This window comes from Hirundo rustica, chromosome 2 (genome assembly GCF_015227805.2).
Source record: "Hirundo rustica isolate bHirRus1 chromosome 2, bHirRus1.pri.v3, whole genome shotgun sequence".
NCBI classification, from domain to species: domain Eukaryota; kingdom Metazoa; phylum Chordata; class Aves; order Passeriformes; family Hirundinidae; genus Hirundo; species Hirundo rustica.
The window spans coordinates 55,451,660-55,470,465 of NC_053451.1; the positions used below are offsets into that span (position 1 = coordinate 55,451,660).

Consider the following 18,806-nt stretch of genomic DNA (forward strand, 5'->3'; position numbering starts at 1 on the left):
GCACACACACAGTGAAAGGTTATGTTATTGTCACGCCTCCAAATCTACAAAATTATTAAACTGTAAAGTCATACCAGTCCTGGTCAAACTAATTAAATGACATAGCTAATTATTAATAGACACATAAAACATACTCACATTTCGTCTGCTTGCCATTGCGTGTCCTCTTCTATTCTCAACAGTTCATCACACTCTGCTGCTCTGCTCTGTAAGCAGACAAACGTGATAATGAGAACTGAACTTTGCAATTAAGCAGATAAATTTTGCTTTCCGACTCAGCACTGACCTAATTTATGTAACATTTTAGGTTGGCTGGCTGAAGCAATCCAACACTTGTGATCCATTCCTCACTCTACCCCCTTTTAAGACACTGATTACAAGATCTTCTGTTCAGAAGATTTTATTGAGGTCAACAGCCCTTACCCTCCTTTAACTGTAAAAAGAAAGTCAAGCAGCATAAGAATTCGTTGTTCTATGTCCCAGATTTCATTTGTGACTTCCTGGCATATAGAAACAATGCTTCAATTAACCACGATTCCAGCTCTCCTCCTACTCGCTCTCCTACTGCAGCCAGATTTGTTTACAAAGCAAGGAAATTCCAAACATGCAAACAGCGGCAATTATGTACTTCATGCATAATTATTAACAAGATTCATATTTGACAATTTCGACAGTCATGAATCATTTCTTTTTTAAAAGGAACAGATTGGAACAAAAGTTGCATCCAGGAATTCATATCAGTCAGTCAGTTATTTTGGGTTCAATGTAGTCATAAACTGGATCCCCCACACCTATAAATATGAAATACTACTTATTTGAAAACTTGAATCTCTTTTATGCTTCCACTTGGTGTTTTGCAACTCTTTCATCTCAAACAGGCAGGAGCACTGAGGTAGTTCAGCTGCCAATAAAGACAGAAGCTCTCTGAATGAATGTGCATTTGTGCTTGTACAAAAGAAACAGCATAAAACAGAGGCTTATCCTCTTTTGTGTCATGTTTGGCACATCAGTTGCATCATCCTCTACCAATAAATTCTACCCAATTCTGCTGTATGTGACACTGAAGAATGTACCAGCTTCTCTAACACTCTCCAATGATGGCTCATTTCCCAGTGACAATCCATAGCAGAATGAATAAAGCCATTCTCTTTCATCGTTCTTCACCTTACAGGAATAAAGACCATTATGTTTTCCTGTAACAAGGGGGTATGTACCATAAGACAACAAAAATGCAGCACTTATTCTAGAAGGTGATTTGATATAATTTGTCTTTAAGGATCTCTCAACTGCTACTAAAATGTTTAAAAAAATTAAGAAAATGTATTTTACTACCATAACATTACTTCAAAACTTTAGCCACAACAGCTAGCACAAAGTCATCTCACATTTTAGCAATGTAACAAACACAATAAATCTCTCAATTCAAAATATAAAGCAAATAGCACAGGACAAACCTGCCATTTTTCCTCAAGCCTTAAACTAGTTAAAGGATAACTCTCACACATTCTAAATAGAGTTCTAGGTAAGTTGTCCTAGATCAATTGTAATAATTTTAAACCTACCTGCTTATTTTTGCTTTCTGTATATTTTTAAAACAATTAATATCAGCTGCAGTTTCTTATTCCTTAAAATATCTACTGCTTATCATTCCTGCTTATTCTGCACTTATAAAAGTAGTGGAAATATTTTCCCCCTTAAACACTTAACATTGTCACAAACTTGCCTTAATGTAGCTCATAAATTCAGTAGTCAGAGTATCCGATTCATCAAACTGGTTTCCTGTTTCTCGTGACTTATCATTGACAAACACGTGTGAAGGTCCTTGATGGAATTCCACTAGGAACAGCAATGAAAAGAAAATAGAAGAACGATTTCAAAAACTAAGTTTAAATTCACATTAAAAGTTTCAAGTGGGTTAAGATCCCTTCATTGTAAACCGTGATGCCAATTCATTTCTAAGTTGTAAAAAATCCATTCCCTGGGCACATACAGTTGTGTATCAGAAGCACCACAGCAGGCATTGACAGAGCCAGTTCTGAACGACACCAAGTCTGTCTTTCCAGCACCAATACAAGAGCACAGCTGGACAGCTGTGGAGTGTTTTAAGCCATTCAGATGTCTTAGGCAGTGACTTGCAATTGAACGCAATTTCAGAGTTACCATGCTGTAACAAACCATCAAACACCCAGCAAAATTATTCAGAGCCTGTCCCAATCTCTTGCTACATATACTATCTCCAAGGATATGACCCTATGCTTTACCCTCTCCAGTTTGCTAATAAACACTGTAGGATATAATCCTGTTATCTCTCTTCATAGTCTACCAAATTCTGATTAGTATCTCAACAGAAGTTCAATACAGTAACACTGAGAGTATGCCATCTATTTATGTGGTTTCGATATCTAACATGCTGACTTCATCCTGCCATTTATTATTAGTATGTGCAGAACTTGGAGAACCAAGTTTACTTTACTGTTTATCAGTATGTAGTGTAATTCAGAAAAATACAAGTTACTTTAAAAAAAATGGATAAATTAGACCTCTCACAAAATGCAAAGGGATTTATTCATTTCCAGAGGTGATGCTGACTAAAAAGAGCTTTATATACACACTAAGTCCAGCTATAGAAATAGACTCCATTATTGCACTTAGCTAAATTACTGAACATTGATACTAGTTGTTGGATAGCATGGCTCAAACCAACTTTAACTTTTCTTCCCCCAGTCAGAATCAGATCTTAACAACTCTTGACACAAGGTGCAGCAAGTTTTTTGGAATTCCTACGGAAAATTACTAGACAGACTCAATTAGGTAAGGATTTTCTAAGTAACATACTTATCTCATTTTCACACAACTGCATATGCATGCCCAAAGCCTTCTGGGCAAGTAGGCAGGCATGGAATCAACAACAGAATGTCCCTTCAGTATTTCATTTCCATGTTTTTTACATTCCAACCTTTTCTCGAGTTAGCATGGTGACCCGAATCATCCTTTATAATATGATCTTCTTCCACAATGTCCGACATTGGAACGTTAAAGCTGATAGTATCTTCATCAGAGGGCTAGGAAAAAATAAGAGAAACACTAGTCCCAGGTCAAACCAAGAATGATAAAAATGTACATGCTTACAAGAGTGCTCACTAAAGAGCTGCAAATTAACATGGGAGAGGATACCAGAGCATCTAACATGACCACATCCTGTTGTAAGAAGTTGTAGTCACTCTGAATATATCCTCACGGGAGGTTTGCCAAATAGAAGAACAATTCACATGTCCCCTTTTCCTGTCTTACTCACTGCACTAGTCCTCTCCTTGCACTGACACCACTGCACTGTGCTGCTCTCTGTGCCTCCCCGGGGCAGCTGAGAACAGGGCCTCCTTGTAGCTACTAAAGTCTGTCCAAACACTGAGCCTCGTATCACAGCCCTTTTGTTCTTCCCCTTCACGACTCCTCTTACCTGCTTTACCACGCAGCTTCTGAGCTAAATGGCTACAGCAAGCAAGGACAACATCAAGCAAAGCAACACCTTTAATTATATTAACTGAGAGAGCTGAAAAAAAACCCCCAGAGACTCTCAAGTACACTAGCTTTTTCTGACTTAAAAGCTCACCCGTTTTTTCAGCTGTATTAGCTGAAACACATGACCTGTATCTACGAGCTTATCCTGTCTATGATTTTACAGATAACAGCTGCACAAGGAAGCACAGACATAATTCTGTCCCAGGCCACTAAGGATCTTTCTCTGCAGGGCCAGCAGTGACCTGCTCACATCCCCTCCTGAGGTGACCTAGAGCAAAAACCACAGTTTGCAGAAGAGGGCAAGTTTTTATTCTTGTTTCCCTGTGACAGAGAACTTGCCACCACAACAGTCTCAGAACTTTGCAAATATATTTTCCAGTAAATCCATGGGTGGTGCTTATTCTTTAAATGCTCTGCGTTTCTGTAACTTGCTACTCTGTGCATACGTTTTCTACACATGTATTCTGTAATTATAACTGCTATAATACATATAGTACTTTGTTCCATATCCCTGAAAAATATTTTTTTAAGGAAATTATATTCCCCTTTTTATCAGTTCAGACCACTGTAACAAAAAAGATCTGCAATGAAATGTTTTACGTACAATCAGTTGCTTAATTCTAGCTAGCTTCTAGTAGAAGTTTGCCATTCTTGCTATTTTCATATGTTCATAATCCAACTAGAAAGTATTTTTTCTAACTCCTGAAGCTAAAGTTTATGATAAAGGATGGAGCAAATCCATCTTGCTTTTAAAAATTCCATCAAAGATACATGTGGTTATTCCTGTTTTCCAAGAATACCTTGGACTCAAAACAAGTTGTAAATGTGGACTATGATGAATGTTCTTTCTGATGAATATTTGCATGTTAGTAACTCTATGAATTCACTGGCTGTATTCTTCAGCTTAACGAGCAAAAAATTCAAAAGGGTGTTTAAGGGCTTCACAAAGCCTTTTCAAAATAAATTTTAAATGAATGCTATTTCAAAATGAAACCAATTAGTATCTTCAACAGAAAATAAACGACACTCCAAGCACCCTAATTACAAAAGTCTTTTAGATCTGAAGCAGTGACAATCCAACGGCTTAAAAACAAAAAACAAAAAACAAAAAAAACCCCAAAACACCACAACAAAAAACCCCAGGTACAATATGAATTCATTCAGACAACCAAGGTTATACCGAAGTTCTTTCTCTTTCAGGCTCATATGACATTTAAGCACTGAATTTAATGATCCTTGATCGAAGTTCACATTGTGTTAACTTTTTAACTCTCCTTTGAAAATAATACAAAAAAATGTTCCTACACACATCATTAGAAGTTCTGGATCTGAAACTGGTACAATTTTTTTTTTTTTTTTTTTTCCTCAGCAGAGAAACACACGCTTCAAGGAAAATATTTCGGAGTGTTGGTATAAAAAATGAAACAGACCATTCAATTTATAAACAAGAAAATATTCCTTTAACAGGCTATGTCTCACTTTCAGAACCTACAGAATTCTGCAATTAATTTTCCAGGTGTTTCCTGCCACTATACTATGAAACAAAAACTATCCAAAGCAGCCTTGGAAAATACAAAAGTATCACTCCCTCACAGGTGAAATACTGCATCCAACTTCCTTCTTCCACACTTTTACATTTTATTCAGACAGCAACAGAATACAATAGACACGTAAGAATCAAAAATACCTAACATTATTCGAAGACAGAATTGAGATGATGCACTTTGAAAGATTTTTCATATATATTCCAGCTGGTATTAATGCATCACTCATACCAGTAATAAAGCACAGACACCATTCTAATCTCATTCTACTCAATTTTAACAAAAGGAAAAATAAGACCAAATGAAGGGGGGAAATTATTCAAAATGCTGTATTTTTCCTAAAAGATGAGGTAGATGGTACACTGCCTTAAGGCAGAATATGCCTTCAAGTTGCAATGATCAGTTTTACAGCAATGCTACAAGATATCTTTCACTTGAAATGCCCAAATGACTATAGCTGGGAAAACTGATACAGTAAGGACCCTACCAAGTCCAAGAGAGACACATAAACAGTTCATTTCATCAAGTACTCCCTCCTCTGTTCTCATCCAAAGTCAATTAGCAAGCTTCCTGAAACCGACATTAGTGATCAAACAAGTGATTCATTTCTGTTAAGTTACACATGAAAAATGACATTGCAGTATTTTCTGTAAAAGAATATAAACTCAATAGCCACTACTCTCCAGACTAAGCAGTACTTTATATTCATAAGAAAAAACCCTCAGAAACATGTTTTAATGTTTTATGACTGATCATTTAATATTTATCCAACGTTTGGTATGTAACTTTCTGACTGTAATTAACAACACATATGAACCTGTATTTGCATCATGCTAATATTTCTTGCACAATTCTCATGTGTTACACAGGTATTAAAGGTCACATCAGGAGAAAAGTGAGTGGTAAATTTATTACCAAATGCATTTGGGATTACTGATCTCAGCAACTATTTCTCCTTAAAAGTAGAGCAGCAGTCAGGTGGGAATAGAATGAGTAAATGGTTTTCATATAAAAAAATCTTTGTGCTATTAAAAATGTATTGTTTCATTGTTGATAGTCTTCAAAATATTTTCTGCAGCATTTCAATGGCTAGATTTTGATTACAGGTAACATGATCTCTTTTCTAAAGGTGATATTTATAGCTAAAGAGGAAATTCCAGGAAAACAGTCTCATTAACAAGCCATCTTGAGCTTCAGGAAATGTAAGACTGGCAAAACAGTTTTTAAGTGTCTCTGAACAGACTGAATGCTCTTATAGCAAGAGGTAAATCATTAGAAATTTGGCTAGAGATCATAACAATTCTCCTTCACTTTCATCTACCAAGAAACTTCCTCAAACACTTGGAAATTCACGTGGTGTTTTTTAAGCTACTATTTAAAAGACCAGTAAGTGGATTCATGTTCCATTTGCTTTTGAGTAACTATGAATTCAGTACCTAAGCTTAATTCTTTATACTTTTGTTTGAAAAGAAACAAAATCCCTTTTCCTCAAAGGAGGGGAAAAACACTAAACAATCAGAGTAAAATTATTTTAAGTAGCAAGAAGGTTATCCTTTTATTGTGAGACATTCCCCATTCGGTCAGACCACAACTTCTATTGTACATTTCAGAAAGATCATCATCACTGATTTACACTGCTAATTATTTACTTATTTACCATTATCTATTCGGTTCAACTCCACACAGATTTAATGCCCTGTTCAGCTAAGTAGTGCCTCAGAAAAAAACCTCTGTGAATCAGTTCTAACTGTTCAGGACAACACGACTCCCACAAAGCTACCCTTTCCCTTTGCTCAGTCAGACAGCAAAGGTCAGGAAAAATCTCAAGGTTTATTTTCAGCATTGCCTAGAGTGCCAGAACATTCAAACATATTAAAATCTGCAAAGTTTCTAGAGTTTCTACATGATAGCAATCTGCCATAACCACATCACAGAACATATTGGGACTGGGCACTGTAAATTCCCAACAGGAAAGAGTAATCAGGCAAAGAGAAAAATATGTGAGAAGTCATCAGCTTGTAACCTTTTAGCATGTTTACTTTGTTGAAAACAGCAGACATGAATTGAGATTATGTAAACTGCCAGAAAACTGTAGACAATTTTCACTATTGGCAAGTCTGTAACCATTTGGAAGCACCTGTCTCACTGCCCACTCCAAACAGTGAAGAAACAAAAACATTTTTTAAAAAATAATAATAAAAAACCAGTCTCCTTTTCTTTTGTTTTAGCCATTTCTTAGTGCAAAATTCACATCAAAGATACGGTTGCAGAGTTTTTAAATCTAAAAATTTAAATCTAAAAATCTAAATCTTTTCATGTTATTACCCAACTTAAAACACAGTCAAAATATGAGTGCTGGCAGAGGAGTTTGATATGAAAGGCAGGTAACTTACCTCTGTTGCTGACAAACGTTTATCACCATTATCACTACCAACACCTGAATCTGAGTCCTTTTTACTTGGGTAGATGTCATCAATGCTAGATATGAATTAAAAAAAAAAAAAAAAAAAAGAAAATTAAAAATCAGTAAAAAGCTATCATAGCATTTACATTCAAATTCTGTTCTGGTTTTACTTAACTAAGTAAATTCAAACTATTCTTAATGGTAAAGGTGAAATAGCATAGTACAGTAAAATCCCAAACATTTCCAATCTGGAGATGCTAAAACAGATCACACTGAATGGCTAGTTAGTCTAAGGATTAATGAAACAACAGAAATCATCTGCTATCAGCTTGCTTTTGTCTACACTGTAGGGAAAACTGTTTAGTTACTAAGTAAGCAGCACAGGACTGAAGCAATTTAGCCAGGGGAGAAGAAACCAAAATAGTAAAACTCAAAGTGAAGTCAACTGATTTAATTGCAACCATTGATCCATTAAAACAGAACTCACAACTCCCTCAGGCTTGAAGTAATTATTAACACAGAAACCTCCTTTTGATGCCTTAAAATAGACTTTGGAATTTAGGTTTTTGAGAAAATTACTGTAATAATGACAAGTGCTCTCTGTTCTGGTTTTATTACCCTATATGACCTCTACTCATTTTAAAGTGCACTATTAGATACAATACTCTCATCACGTTTTTTTTCTAAATATACCTTATTATCCCTTTATTTGCTGTCCCAAAAGCTGTGATACTGAAATCAGACTGACACAGCAATTTAAGAAAGGAGTTTTATCAGTTTTCACATCAAAAAAGGTATCTGATTCATTAATCCTAATGTTAAATTACCTCTTATCAGTAAACACTGAAAATTGTTTTGCAGAAACTGCCTTTGGAAATCTACTCTGTACCATCCCCTTACCCTAACCTGTATTCTTCAATATGACCAAAATATCAGACAGGACATGACATACCTGTCAATTTTCTTGTATACTAGTAAGACCAATACAGAAAACCAGTAGGTGTTTCCCAAATGGAACACTTAACTCTTCATCCTGGATTCTCATCTTTGACACTTATCTGATAGGAACTCAAAGGGATCTCCAAAGGTAAATGGAGGAAAACAATTTGATTCAAACCTTAGTGAGATGACTGAAAGGGGGATTCCATAACAGCTCTTGTTTTGGTTTTTTTTCTCCCAGGGTTTTAGCAGTAACATATCTACTATTATTCATATCAACACTTTGTTCTCATTGAGTACTTCTCTTCAAAAATATCATATTTTTCTCTGGTTGGTTATATTACATTGCCCTAGTTAGCAAAGAAAGACTGGGCTAAAAGCTGATTTCCAACCAGCTATGGAGATTCTCATAGAAAGGATCAGCTTTGTATCTGGTTCCTGTCCTTAAACTACAGTACAAGATGTCATTTCCTACAAGTCTGATGCAAAATTTTGCCTCATTTTGCTAACAAATCAGCACACTTCATTTTAAGAGCATCTCAACATTCATGCAGTTCGCTTTATTTGACAGATGGCTTTGGATGAATCAAAAAAGATTAAGCTGTCACGAATGTGTAAACATATAAATAACACATAAATTCTAAAACACACAAAACAACACATGAAGTTAAAATTTATTTAATGTGTAGATAGATAGATCAAGCCAACACCTAATGTAACTACCATCTGATTATTTTCAATGTACTCCAGGAGTCCACTAGAAAGAGGTTAGATTTAAACTAAGGTTCACTTTTAAACTCTTAACTAATGTGCTGCTAATTTTAATCAGAACTGATTTTTATTTTCTTAACTCTTACAGGGATTTCATAACAATAAAAACAGATGAAATCTCTGTGCAAAAAAGTACGCTCTGAATAGCATCTAAAGAAACAAAACTCTGGAACCTAAAGATAAATACTATTTTATTGTTTGTAAGTCACATGAAAAAAACGAGTGAGAGTTTCATACATACCTCTCTTCCACAGGTTGTGGCAAATGCTGTGGTTCTATGGCATTAAGATACAGCGAGTCTGCTGTTTTAATCTGACAGGCTTGTACAGTCAAATATTTGAATATATGCACCTTACCCTTTGTACAGATCTGTGGGACAAGGAAAAATTAGGTTCAAAACTAGAATAAAAAAAAGTAATTTATTCCAAGTGTTAGTGTAAACCTCCCCGAAATTCAACTAATATTATAAATTTCACTTAAAGGAAAATAGATTTTATTCTTTTTTTAAATTTATAAGTAATTCAATTATGTACTCAATTAATTGTGTGTACCAGTATAAATACCCTCACAGACTAAGACAGAAAACAAGACAATAATGTACTCTACTTTTAAAAACTCCAAATGAGCTTCTAACTCAAAAAGAAATACATTAAAATATATGGTATAGCCTATTGTTAACTATACACTGAGTAATTTATTATTTTTCAATATTAGTGTATAATGAAAATTAATCAGCATGCTCTTTATATCCTTGGTCACATTGTTTTTAATAGAATCAAGGCATATTTATGATGCAATTCACCTTCATTTTAGAATTTTCTTTTTCTTTAAGAAAAAGAACACCTCTTGCTTTGTATTTTTTTAGTTTAAAGGCAGCGTCACTATTGATTATGAAAAGCATTTCTCCAATGTAATAAAATTCTTAAGTATTTCAACAGCTGCTGATACAGAACAATTGTAGCTTTCAGAGATGCAGTTTGAGTCTACTGTCCAGTAAGTTAACAACAAAATTGTTCTTAACTAGCAAACACAGGTTGCCTTCAGTTATCTTTATTACTCAGTCACCTACAGTTCCAAAGTGGAGTTTTATTTCCTTCACAAACTAGAAACTTACACAATAAAGTGAAATAAATTTCACATGGATTCTGTTCTAGATCATGTGCATATTTTTTAACTTAAAAGTTAGCAAATCACTGTAGAACCTTCTAGAACTAGATTCTTTTTAACAGAAAGAAAAATTACCCAGGAAGTTTATCACTACTCTTTTTCAAAATCATACACATAATCCAAGGTTAACTTTCATATGCAGATAGAAATTAAAAAAATAAACAGCTAACCCAATGGACATCTAGATGTGTGTCAGTTTAAGTGATGTACAAATTCATACTGAGAACAGAGGATATTTTTAATGCCTTACTTAGATATATCTTATGTGCTATTTAGGTATCAACAACTATCAACAGTCTGTGATGACTGAAATTCAGAAGCCTGCAATTGCAGAAGGTGACATTCTTTGTTCTAAAATGTGTTAGCAGCCATCCAGTATTAAGGCACAACTTAAATTATAGCCATTACTTACTTGTGCTGGTGGGGATTGCAAAGGATTATTCTCGAGCAGTAATACTTGTAACTGCACCATTTTTCTAAAACAAATTGGAATCACAAGCACTTTATTGCAGGAAAAGTCAAACTTTACCAAGGGAAGCTGTACTAGTTCTAAAAGTAATAAAAAGGAGAGAAGGTGTTATATCTGTTTTGATTTTTGGCATAAAATAATAAAATATTTATGAAAAACCCTTCTTTTGCATTCAGGAAAAAAACAAATTCAGGGAGGAGGAAGATCAACATTTATTCCATTTTACACTGAGAAATTAAAGAGTGTTAATATTACACAAGTGACAATAAATTCTCAAACAAATACTTGGAAATGTTTTTTTTTCCTGAAATTCAGCTGACTGTTTCCATACTGTATTCAGACAGTTGTTCAACTTAAAAGTTGCACAGAATCATAAAGATACATTGAAAAAACCTCACACAGTTTTTGAATGGCTACCATTGAATGTTATACACTGCAGACCCAAGTGCAGGAAATTTGAACACAAGGTAATAGCTACTTTTTAATCATATCTATTTGTATCATTCAAAATACTTTCAAAATTATAATAATAAGAGTTACTGTAAAGATATTATTTTTTGTTCATTTGCTTTTACCTTGGGGTAAAACTTCGAGGTAATTTCTTCTGACATTCAGCTCTTTTAAAGATTTCAGCTGGCCTATCTGCTGTGGTAAAGCTGTGATTTCATTACAGCTGACATCCTACAGTAAAACAGTAATAACAAATAATGAACTTTCAGCTCCTAAATGTTCCATAACACAAACACAGCTAGTTTGCTATTATCATTTTATTAACCTGAAAAAATTGCAACAATCTATGTCCTGTAGTCACAATGAAAAAAGAGATACATGGGAAAATGTTCACACATTACTTAAAACCAGAACAAATTCTTATTTAAAGAACAAGCTAATTTTGGAAGTTAATTTAATTTCTATCAAAATATTCAAAACTACTTACTTAAGTTCTAATTTTTCGCTCTTTTCTTCTTATGAAGAATTCAGTATAGTGATTATATATAACCAAACACGTTAGGATGAAATGTAAAAACCCAAGTGTGTGGATCTGAATTTTTAAAAAGTTCTTGTTCTTCAAGATGGAATATTTAAGCAAAATAAAATACAGTAATAATAGTAATACAGCAAGAGCATTCTGTAATTCCCAGTTAAAGGCATATAACTGATCAGCATAGCACATAGTAGGCCATAATGCAAAGGGACTGAGCTTTTTAAGCATAGCTTAACTATTTCAAGCAAGAAACTGCTATGAATGTGCATGAAAGATCAGCTTCTGGGATTAAGTCAGTCTGCAATGAGACAACTGTTAAATACTAGCTATGATTTCTGCTGACAAATGGACATGGAAACATCTGCTTAAATCCCAGGTAACCTGCAAATTTGAGTAATGTCCCAATTATGCTGTCACTTCTGTACTAAAAGAATGAAACAGGATTTCACAAGCATGAAAGCTAAATAGGGTTATGCCCAATTTTCCTGAAAAGCTAACAGAATAAATCTACTCTCTCAGCTGTTTCAAACGTATTCATAGAGTATCTCGGAGATCTACGGAAGTTTGAGAAGCCAGATTTCCAGGTCATGTCTTTGAAGATGCTTGCTTTAATACCAAAAGAATTATATTAACTCCTTATCTTCGAGCCTAAAATCTGGTTAACAAAAAAATGGTAGTAAAACCAAAATGTGATCTGGCAATGCTATTCCCTGTATCCAACAAGTTTCTTCTTGCAATAGAATCTTCCTGCCGCCAAGACTTCCTTCCCTTCTCAAAACACAGTCAGGAAATTACTGTAGCTTTCAGACAAGGAAATTAAAAATCCCAGCTAATGAGCGCATTTTTGCCCAAGTTATCACAAAGACTGGGTAATTGCACTGTTCCTTGATCATTTATTTTTAAAGCTTTACTGTCCTATTTTTAATTCATAGTCTTTAAATTACTTCATAATTAGATACTTGATTTTTAGAGCACAGAATTTAAAGTCACCTTGTGGCAAAGAAATTCTAGACCAAGTGTACTTAGGCACACACACCAGAACAAGTCACGGAAAGAGGTAGAATTCTAGAGGAAGCATGAAAAAAAGAAAAAGAAAGCTGGCAGTGTGTAACCTCAAAAACAAAGTCCACTTCCACTTACAGCCTTCCCAAACATCCTCAATAAGACTGATCTGTTGTGACAGCATGTCAGCATTCACAAGATCTCTAGAGACAGCAGTATCCTTTATCCTACTGAACACTGGAATCCAACTTGCCTTTTTTTTCCTTTCTTAAATTATTTTGTATGAATAGCCATGGAAAACAAAGACTTGTAACATTTATTCGTAATTATGCTCTTGACTATTATTAGATTTCATGAGTGTGTATATGACAGTGTTAAACTTTCTCATTACTTTGGCAGTAATGGAAGCAATATTATCAAACACCTATGGTTTCCAAGCTGGTATTTTTTTAAGAAATTATGCAACCAGCCGTTTGGAACTTCAGGGACATTTGCAGGTGACTGAAGTGCAAACACTCAAGTTCCATGGGGAACCAGTATTTGCTGAGATCAGACTTCTTGTATTAATTCTATTTTGTTCTCACCAGACAGGCCATGTCCAGTCATGACAAGGCAATTTTTCAAATTAAGAGAAATGTAAGGTTTTTATTTAATGGTTATTAAATTAAGGAAATTTAACATTAATTTCAGTGGCATGAAAGCAAAATCATAAATTGTTTCCCTTTGTTTATGGTAACATTTAGATGGCCTTAAACCAATCAAATTCATCGTATATGTTCAGCAAGATAAACAGAAAAAACAATAAGGTACACTGACTCCATATTAACATATTTATTCATACACACAGGGAAATTTATCCAAAGCATTCAAATTGAGGCAAACTTCCTCCTTACGTAACTTTAAACTCAGGACTCCTGACTGAGCTATTATTCCTAAAAAGCACATGGCTTCAGTCAGAGCCTGTGACATAGGAGCCATACTGAACAGTAAAAAGAAATTACACAGTACATGAGCACATGGACCCTTTTAGCAAAGAGCAGGCAGCAAGTCCCATATGGTTAGGCTGCTGTCTCTAACTAGATGAATGAGGTAAAGGACATAAATCCCAGAGTAATTTGAAGGCTTCCAACAAGAGGTAGGAGCATCCCAGAGAAGGAGAGTGCTGCTACCTGAAGAAGGCAGAAGTGCAATACTGCCTGATAGGATGAAATTAATTTTACTGTACATCTGATAGTTTGGGTACAATTACTGAGCCATCTCTGCCTAATTACTTTTCTGTGGCAGAGAGTAAGTTTCAGATTATCTTCACACTAATTTTGCACTCTTCTGGCTGACAGTAGAGGCATGACTGAGTTAAAGATATTTTTGCAGCAAACAGAAGTAAATTTCCCAGCCAAGATTTTTGCCAAATAATGGCAATGTATTCTGCAGGGAGAAAAATTTATGTTACAAGCACCAAAATAAGTTAGCTGTCAGAACCCTAAATTTAAAAGAATACCTGGAAGTTTCCTGCATGCAGTATCGAAGTTATTCTGTGCTACAGGTATGAAATTCATAAAAATACATACGTGTAATAGGAAAACCATTCCCTACCCCATTTGGGGGATAGAAGGGAAAATGCAGTGTTTATTGGAAAAATCTTACTTGCAGCAAATTATGCTTGTATCATTCTACAGTGACTGTAGGGGTAATTTTTCTATTAAAAAGGTAGATAAAAAGGACCCTTTGCTATGTACACCCAGATCTCACTGCGTGCAGCTTGTGAAACATCTAGGGAACCTGAGGTTGCTCGGAAATGTCCTGTTGACACAAGAACTGCACAGAGCCAGGTGGCGTCTCAGGGTCTGTCCCCTGGCCCAGGCCAGCACCAGCACTGTGTACACACCAAAACAACAGCACTCCCTGCCAGAGAGCTGGGTGAAGCTTCTGCTTCAATCCCATGCTATTCAGGCCGGCAGTGTTCTCACACAGCTGAATTTTTTGTGCAACAACTGCAATATGACTTCATGTTTTTGTTTGTTTCTTTTACTCATTTTAGAACAATGATCACCTTATTATCTAAACTGCTTTATATTATACATGCCAACACAGATCCCCACTCTCAATCCTACCACTATTTGCTTCTCCCAGCACATCACAGTTATGTCATTTCCAGTTAAATAGTGCAACTCATTTCACTAGAAATGTACCAAACACATGTAGGGGCATCAAACTGTGTAATCAGGTCATCTGAAAAGACTCATGCTCAGGTCATCTGAAAAGACTCATGCTCAATTTAACAACAACTTGTTCTTCATTCAGTGGCACCCCCCCCCCCCCCCCAAATGCCTTCTAAATAACAAAGAACAAGCATCAGACCTTTTTCAGTTCTCATTTATCTTCTAGGCTTCCGAAGTGACATGTAGATAGAGCATCTCATATGAAATATTTTTAGAACAAGAATTATTTTGTTCTTCATGACAAACAGTAACACTGAAACTATACTATAACTGGAAAGCAATACAAGAATTCCAGAATTTAAACACATGATAAGCTTGAACTAAACAAACCCAATCTGCTTTTGGGTATTATCAACATTGATTTTGAGCTTCTAATTTTTACTCAACTTTTTACTAAATTTAACTTAAATTATTTATAAAACTGGAACCATCACCTTTTACTGTGTCTATTTTAAACATAACAAAAACAGTGCTACAACCTAACATATTTTTAAGAATAATTAAATCAGAACCATCTGTGCAAGTCTCACTAAACCCATCACACACACACAAAAATTTAAAATATTTGGTAAGATAAATTAATAATGCTCACCAAACAAAACAAACTTGATAGTTTTGAACTCAGCCATAACCCAGAAAGGAAAAGGTAACTACCCCCACCATCCTCATCAACAGCCATATCTGTAATATGTAACAGAAGCCTGATACCACAGAATGCTGCTCAAGAATATCAGAAGGAAAAAGCCCCACAGTTGCCACTTCATACCACCTATGAAGATCAGTAGCAGGGCTGGGGCCCTCAAGCAAGGCTTATTAATTTCTGTAATGCAATTTACTGGAGGAACTACCATTATAAAGACAAGAATATGATAGTAAGGCACTTTCATGTTCAGAAAAGATGTGCAAGGTAACTGCTGTCCACGGAGATACCAGCAGCTGGAAGGAAGCTCAGATCAGGTTGTTTTACTGTGTATAAATTAGCAGTGTCAAAATGCAGTTTGTCAATTTCTATCTCGAAAGGCAAAAATGAATAGAAATAACCAGAACATGTATGTCATAAAGAATTCAGAGTCTCAACCTACAATATATAAAGGGAGAGAAAGGGAAGCATTCTCTTATACATCATTTTCCACAGACATGCAATTAAAGTAATTTCATACTATAGCACCAAATAAGCTATGCTTTTTCAGACTGTCATTGACTGGACAATATATTCTAAATGATCTACCGCTTGTAGAAACCGTATTCATGTGGACAGCTTTGAAAACGAGAGGAGTATAATCATTTTGTAGATCTTTTTAGATGGGTGTTCCAGGAAAGGAAGGTTGCATGACAAATATAGTGAAATAAAATGAAAATAGACTGATAAGACCAGTATCACGAGTGGAATGCTGTGCGGTATGCAGACAGTAACAACACAGAAAGGAAGCACGAGGGGAGGGCGCTGGGAGGGTACGACCTTGCAGAGCCTGATGTCAGAACTTATGAACTTGATACAGTGAAACAGGGAGCCAGGGCGGGCAGTGAGCAGAAATGGTGAAGGTGAGGAACTTCGAAACAGAGCTTTGAAGGAACGGAGGGCAGTGATGTTGTTTCAAAGAGTCCTCAAGAACATAAAGGAAACTCTTACTGCGTTACCATCCAACACACTTGAGAAGTTAAAAACTTAACTTTTGAAAACGATATTATAGTATACTAAGCACCTGTTTAAATATATGCGAAAAGTGCATTTTACTGTTTCTATTTAAGCTCAAAAGAAGTCAAAATAAAAAGTGAAAAAAAAGATCAGTAACATACCAATTCCATTAACTGTTTTAGCTGACCTATCTCTTCTGGAAGGGAACCTAGCTTATTGTTACTTGCAATTAAGACTTTTAGAGGAAGACCACACAGGCAAGCTGGCAAAGAAGAAAGCTGATTTCGACTGCAACAAAACAAAACAAAAATATTAAAACCATCAGTGATGTTCTAGTGCATATTCACATAAATTCTGAGAGTTGCAAAATTTCTTCATTTCCGTGGGTCATATTTTATGCAGATAAAATTGAAATTTTCCAATGGCAATCATTAAGAAGACACTTGCACAGCAGAAGTAACTGATTATTGACTAACAATATTGCGGAATTTACCACTCTGGAAAAAATGCACTGTGTCAGTTTAACAACATTGTAACAAATCTGTTTGTCACAAAGAACAGCTGTTTCCCTTCCTAATGAACACAGGAAAGTCAACTGAGACAGTATTTTGCAAGTATTTAAACATTCCTGTGGTTTTACGTGCCATTAAAATGGATGCCTTTTGTTACAGCTGAAGACAAATATGCAAATTACAGACAAAAAGGTTATTTTGTCAATTAATTTAAAGCACATTTACAGCTGAAGACTACTTGGTACACCTTGTTCTATGCTTCTGTGCTATTAACTCAGGTAAATACAGCAAAATTTTCTGGGCATATCAGTGGTTCATTTCCTTTCAAGACTCCTAAGCTAGAGCTTAAAGATGATAAATGTCGTGACCTTTTGTGATGTCCAGAAGATTAAAAATAGTAATTTGTGGCTCAATTCCCAGAAGAAATTTTATGTTCATCAGAATAACACAGTAATTACTCTCTCCTAGAATATTTTAAAATTTTCTTAAAATACAGGATTTTCTTTCTTATGATTAACCTGTAGTAAAACGATGAACAGTAACTCAAAGTGGCACCCCAGTATAAGCCATTTTTATTAGCTCCTGCCTATATGCCTACTTTGCTTCAGAGAGCAAAGATAGATGACTGAATTCTGGAAACACATGGCAAAAATTGTCCTGTGTAATTTCAGTAGGAGTTGCAACATTGAGGTGAAACAAAAACAAACAAAAAAAAAATCAAAATTCCTGAAGTTGCAAAGCATTTCTTCAACTGCCAATCCAGCAGTGAGCTACAAAGCTGCATAGAGAGATGAATATTCATGGTCCACACAGCAGTCTCAAAATGTTGTACAAAGCAAACTACCATCATATCTTCATTGCATATACCAGGATATTGACAGATATCAATATCCCAAAGAAAATAAAAAATAGAAATCCAACTACTAACCAGCAGCAGCTGAAAAAAAGTATCAATGCTTATTGTGAAGCCAGGTTTCTTAATACTAGTGTCCTTACAGAAGACCAAGACAACTTTTTTTAAAAAAAAAATTACTTGGAAATATTTTTTCAAGTTTTAAGAATTCAAATTGGGGAACCTTAGACTCTAAAGAAGTAACCCTATGCTGCAGATCAGACACAGATAAAAAAGTAAGTAAAAACAACTTTTAAGCTCCACAGAATTCAGAAGCAATTCACTAAGAGATAAGGAACAGAACATAACCAGGGCAAGTGAATAATAAATCATCATTAGTTTCAAAGGAATCTCTTTAAATAAGACATGAACAGTATCCACCAAAGCCCAAACACTATATTTAGATCTCCTGGCACCACTTTCTAATGCTGTTCAACATATGGGCTCTGCTGGTAACAGGCAGAAAGATATGCATTTTAAATCTATTATTTATTTCTTGCCAAGAAACAACTTGGTTAGAAAGTCAAGAATGTATTTCCTTGTTCAGACTGTTCACTACATTCAACTAATAGGGGGAAGGGCACATTTAAGTGAAGAGGGGATTTTAAACTGAGAGAAAAGTCAGTTACTTAATCAAATAGAAAAATTCATTTTGTTTTGTCCAATTTACTCTCATATGTGATACAAAATCTATTATAGTTTTGCAATGACTCTCACAAATTCAATCACTACACAGAGTTCTAATTC

At 35.1% G+C, this 18,806-nt stretch overlaps 1 protein-coding gene across 5 annotated transcripts in view; it reads right to left on the reverse strand.

The window, feature by feature from the left end:
* Positions 1–18,806, reverse strand: part of LRCH1 (leucine rich repeats and calponin homology domain containing 1) — a 117,256-nt gene that overhangs the window by 43,118 nt on the left and 55,332 nt on the right. For all 5 annotated transcript variants that reach the window (XM_040056815.1, XM_040056813.1, XM_040056814.1 and 2 more), the window contains exons 3-10: positions 16,817–16,943; positions 11,389–11,494; positions 10,757–10,893; positions 9,419–9,546; positions 7,457–7,541; positions 2,957–3,062; positions 1,724–1,836; positions 139–206 (exon numbers count right to left, since the gene is read on the reverse strand). In XM_040056815.1, coding sequence (XP_039912749.1) covers positions 139–206; positions 1,724–1,836; positions 2,957–3,062; positions 7,457–7,541; positions 9,419–9,546; positions 10,757–10,893; positions 11,389–11,494; positions 16,817–16,943 — 870 coding nt within the window. The remainder of the gene's footprint in view (positions 1–138; positions 207–1,723; positions 1,837–2,956; positions 3,063–7,456; positions 7,542–9,418; positions 9,547–10,756; positions 10,894–11,388; positions 11,495–16,816; positions 16,944–18,806) is intronic.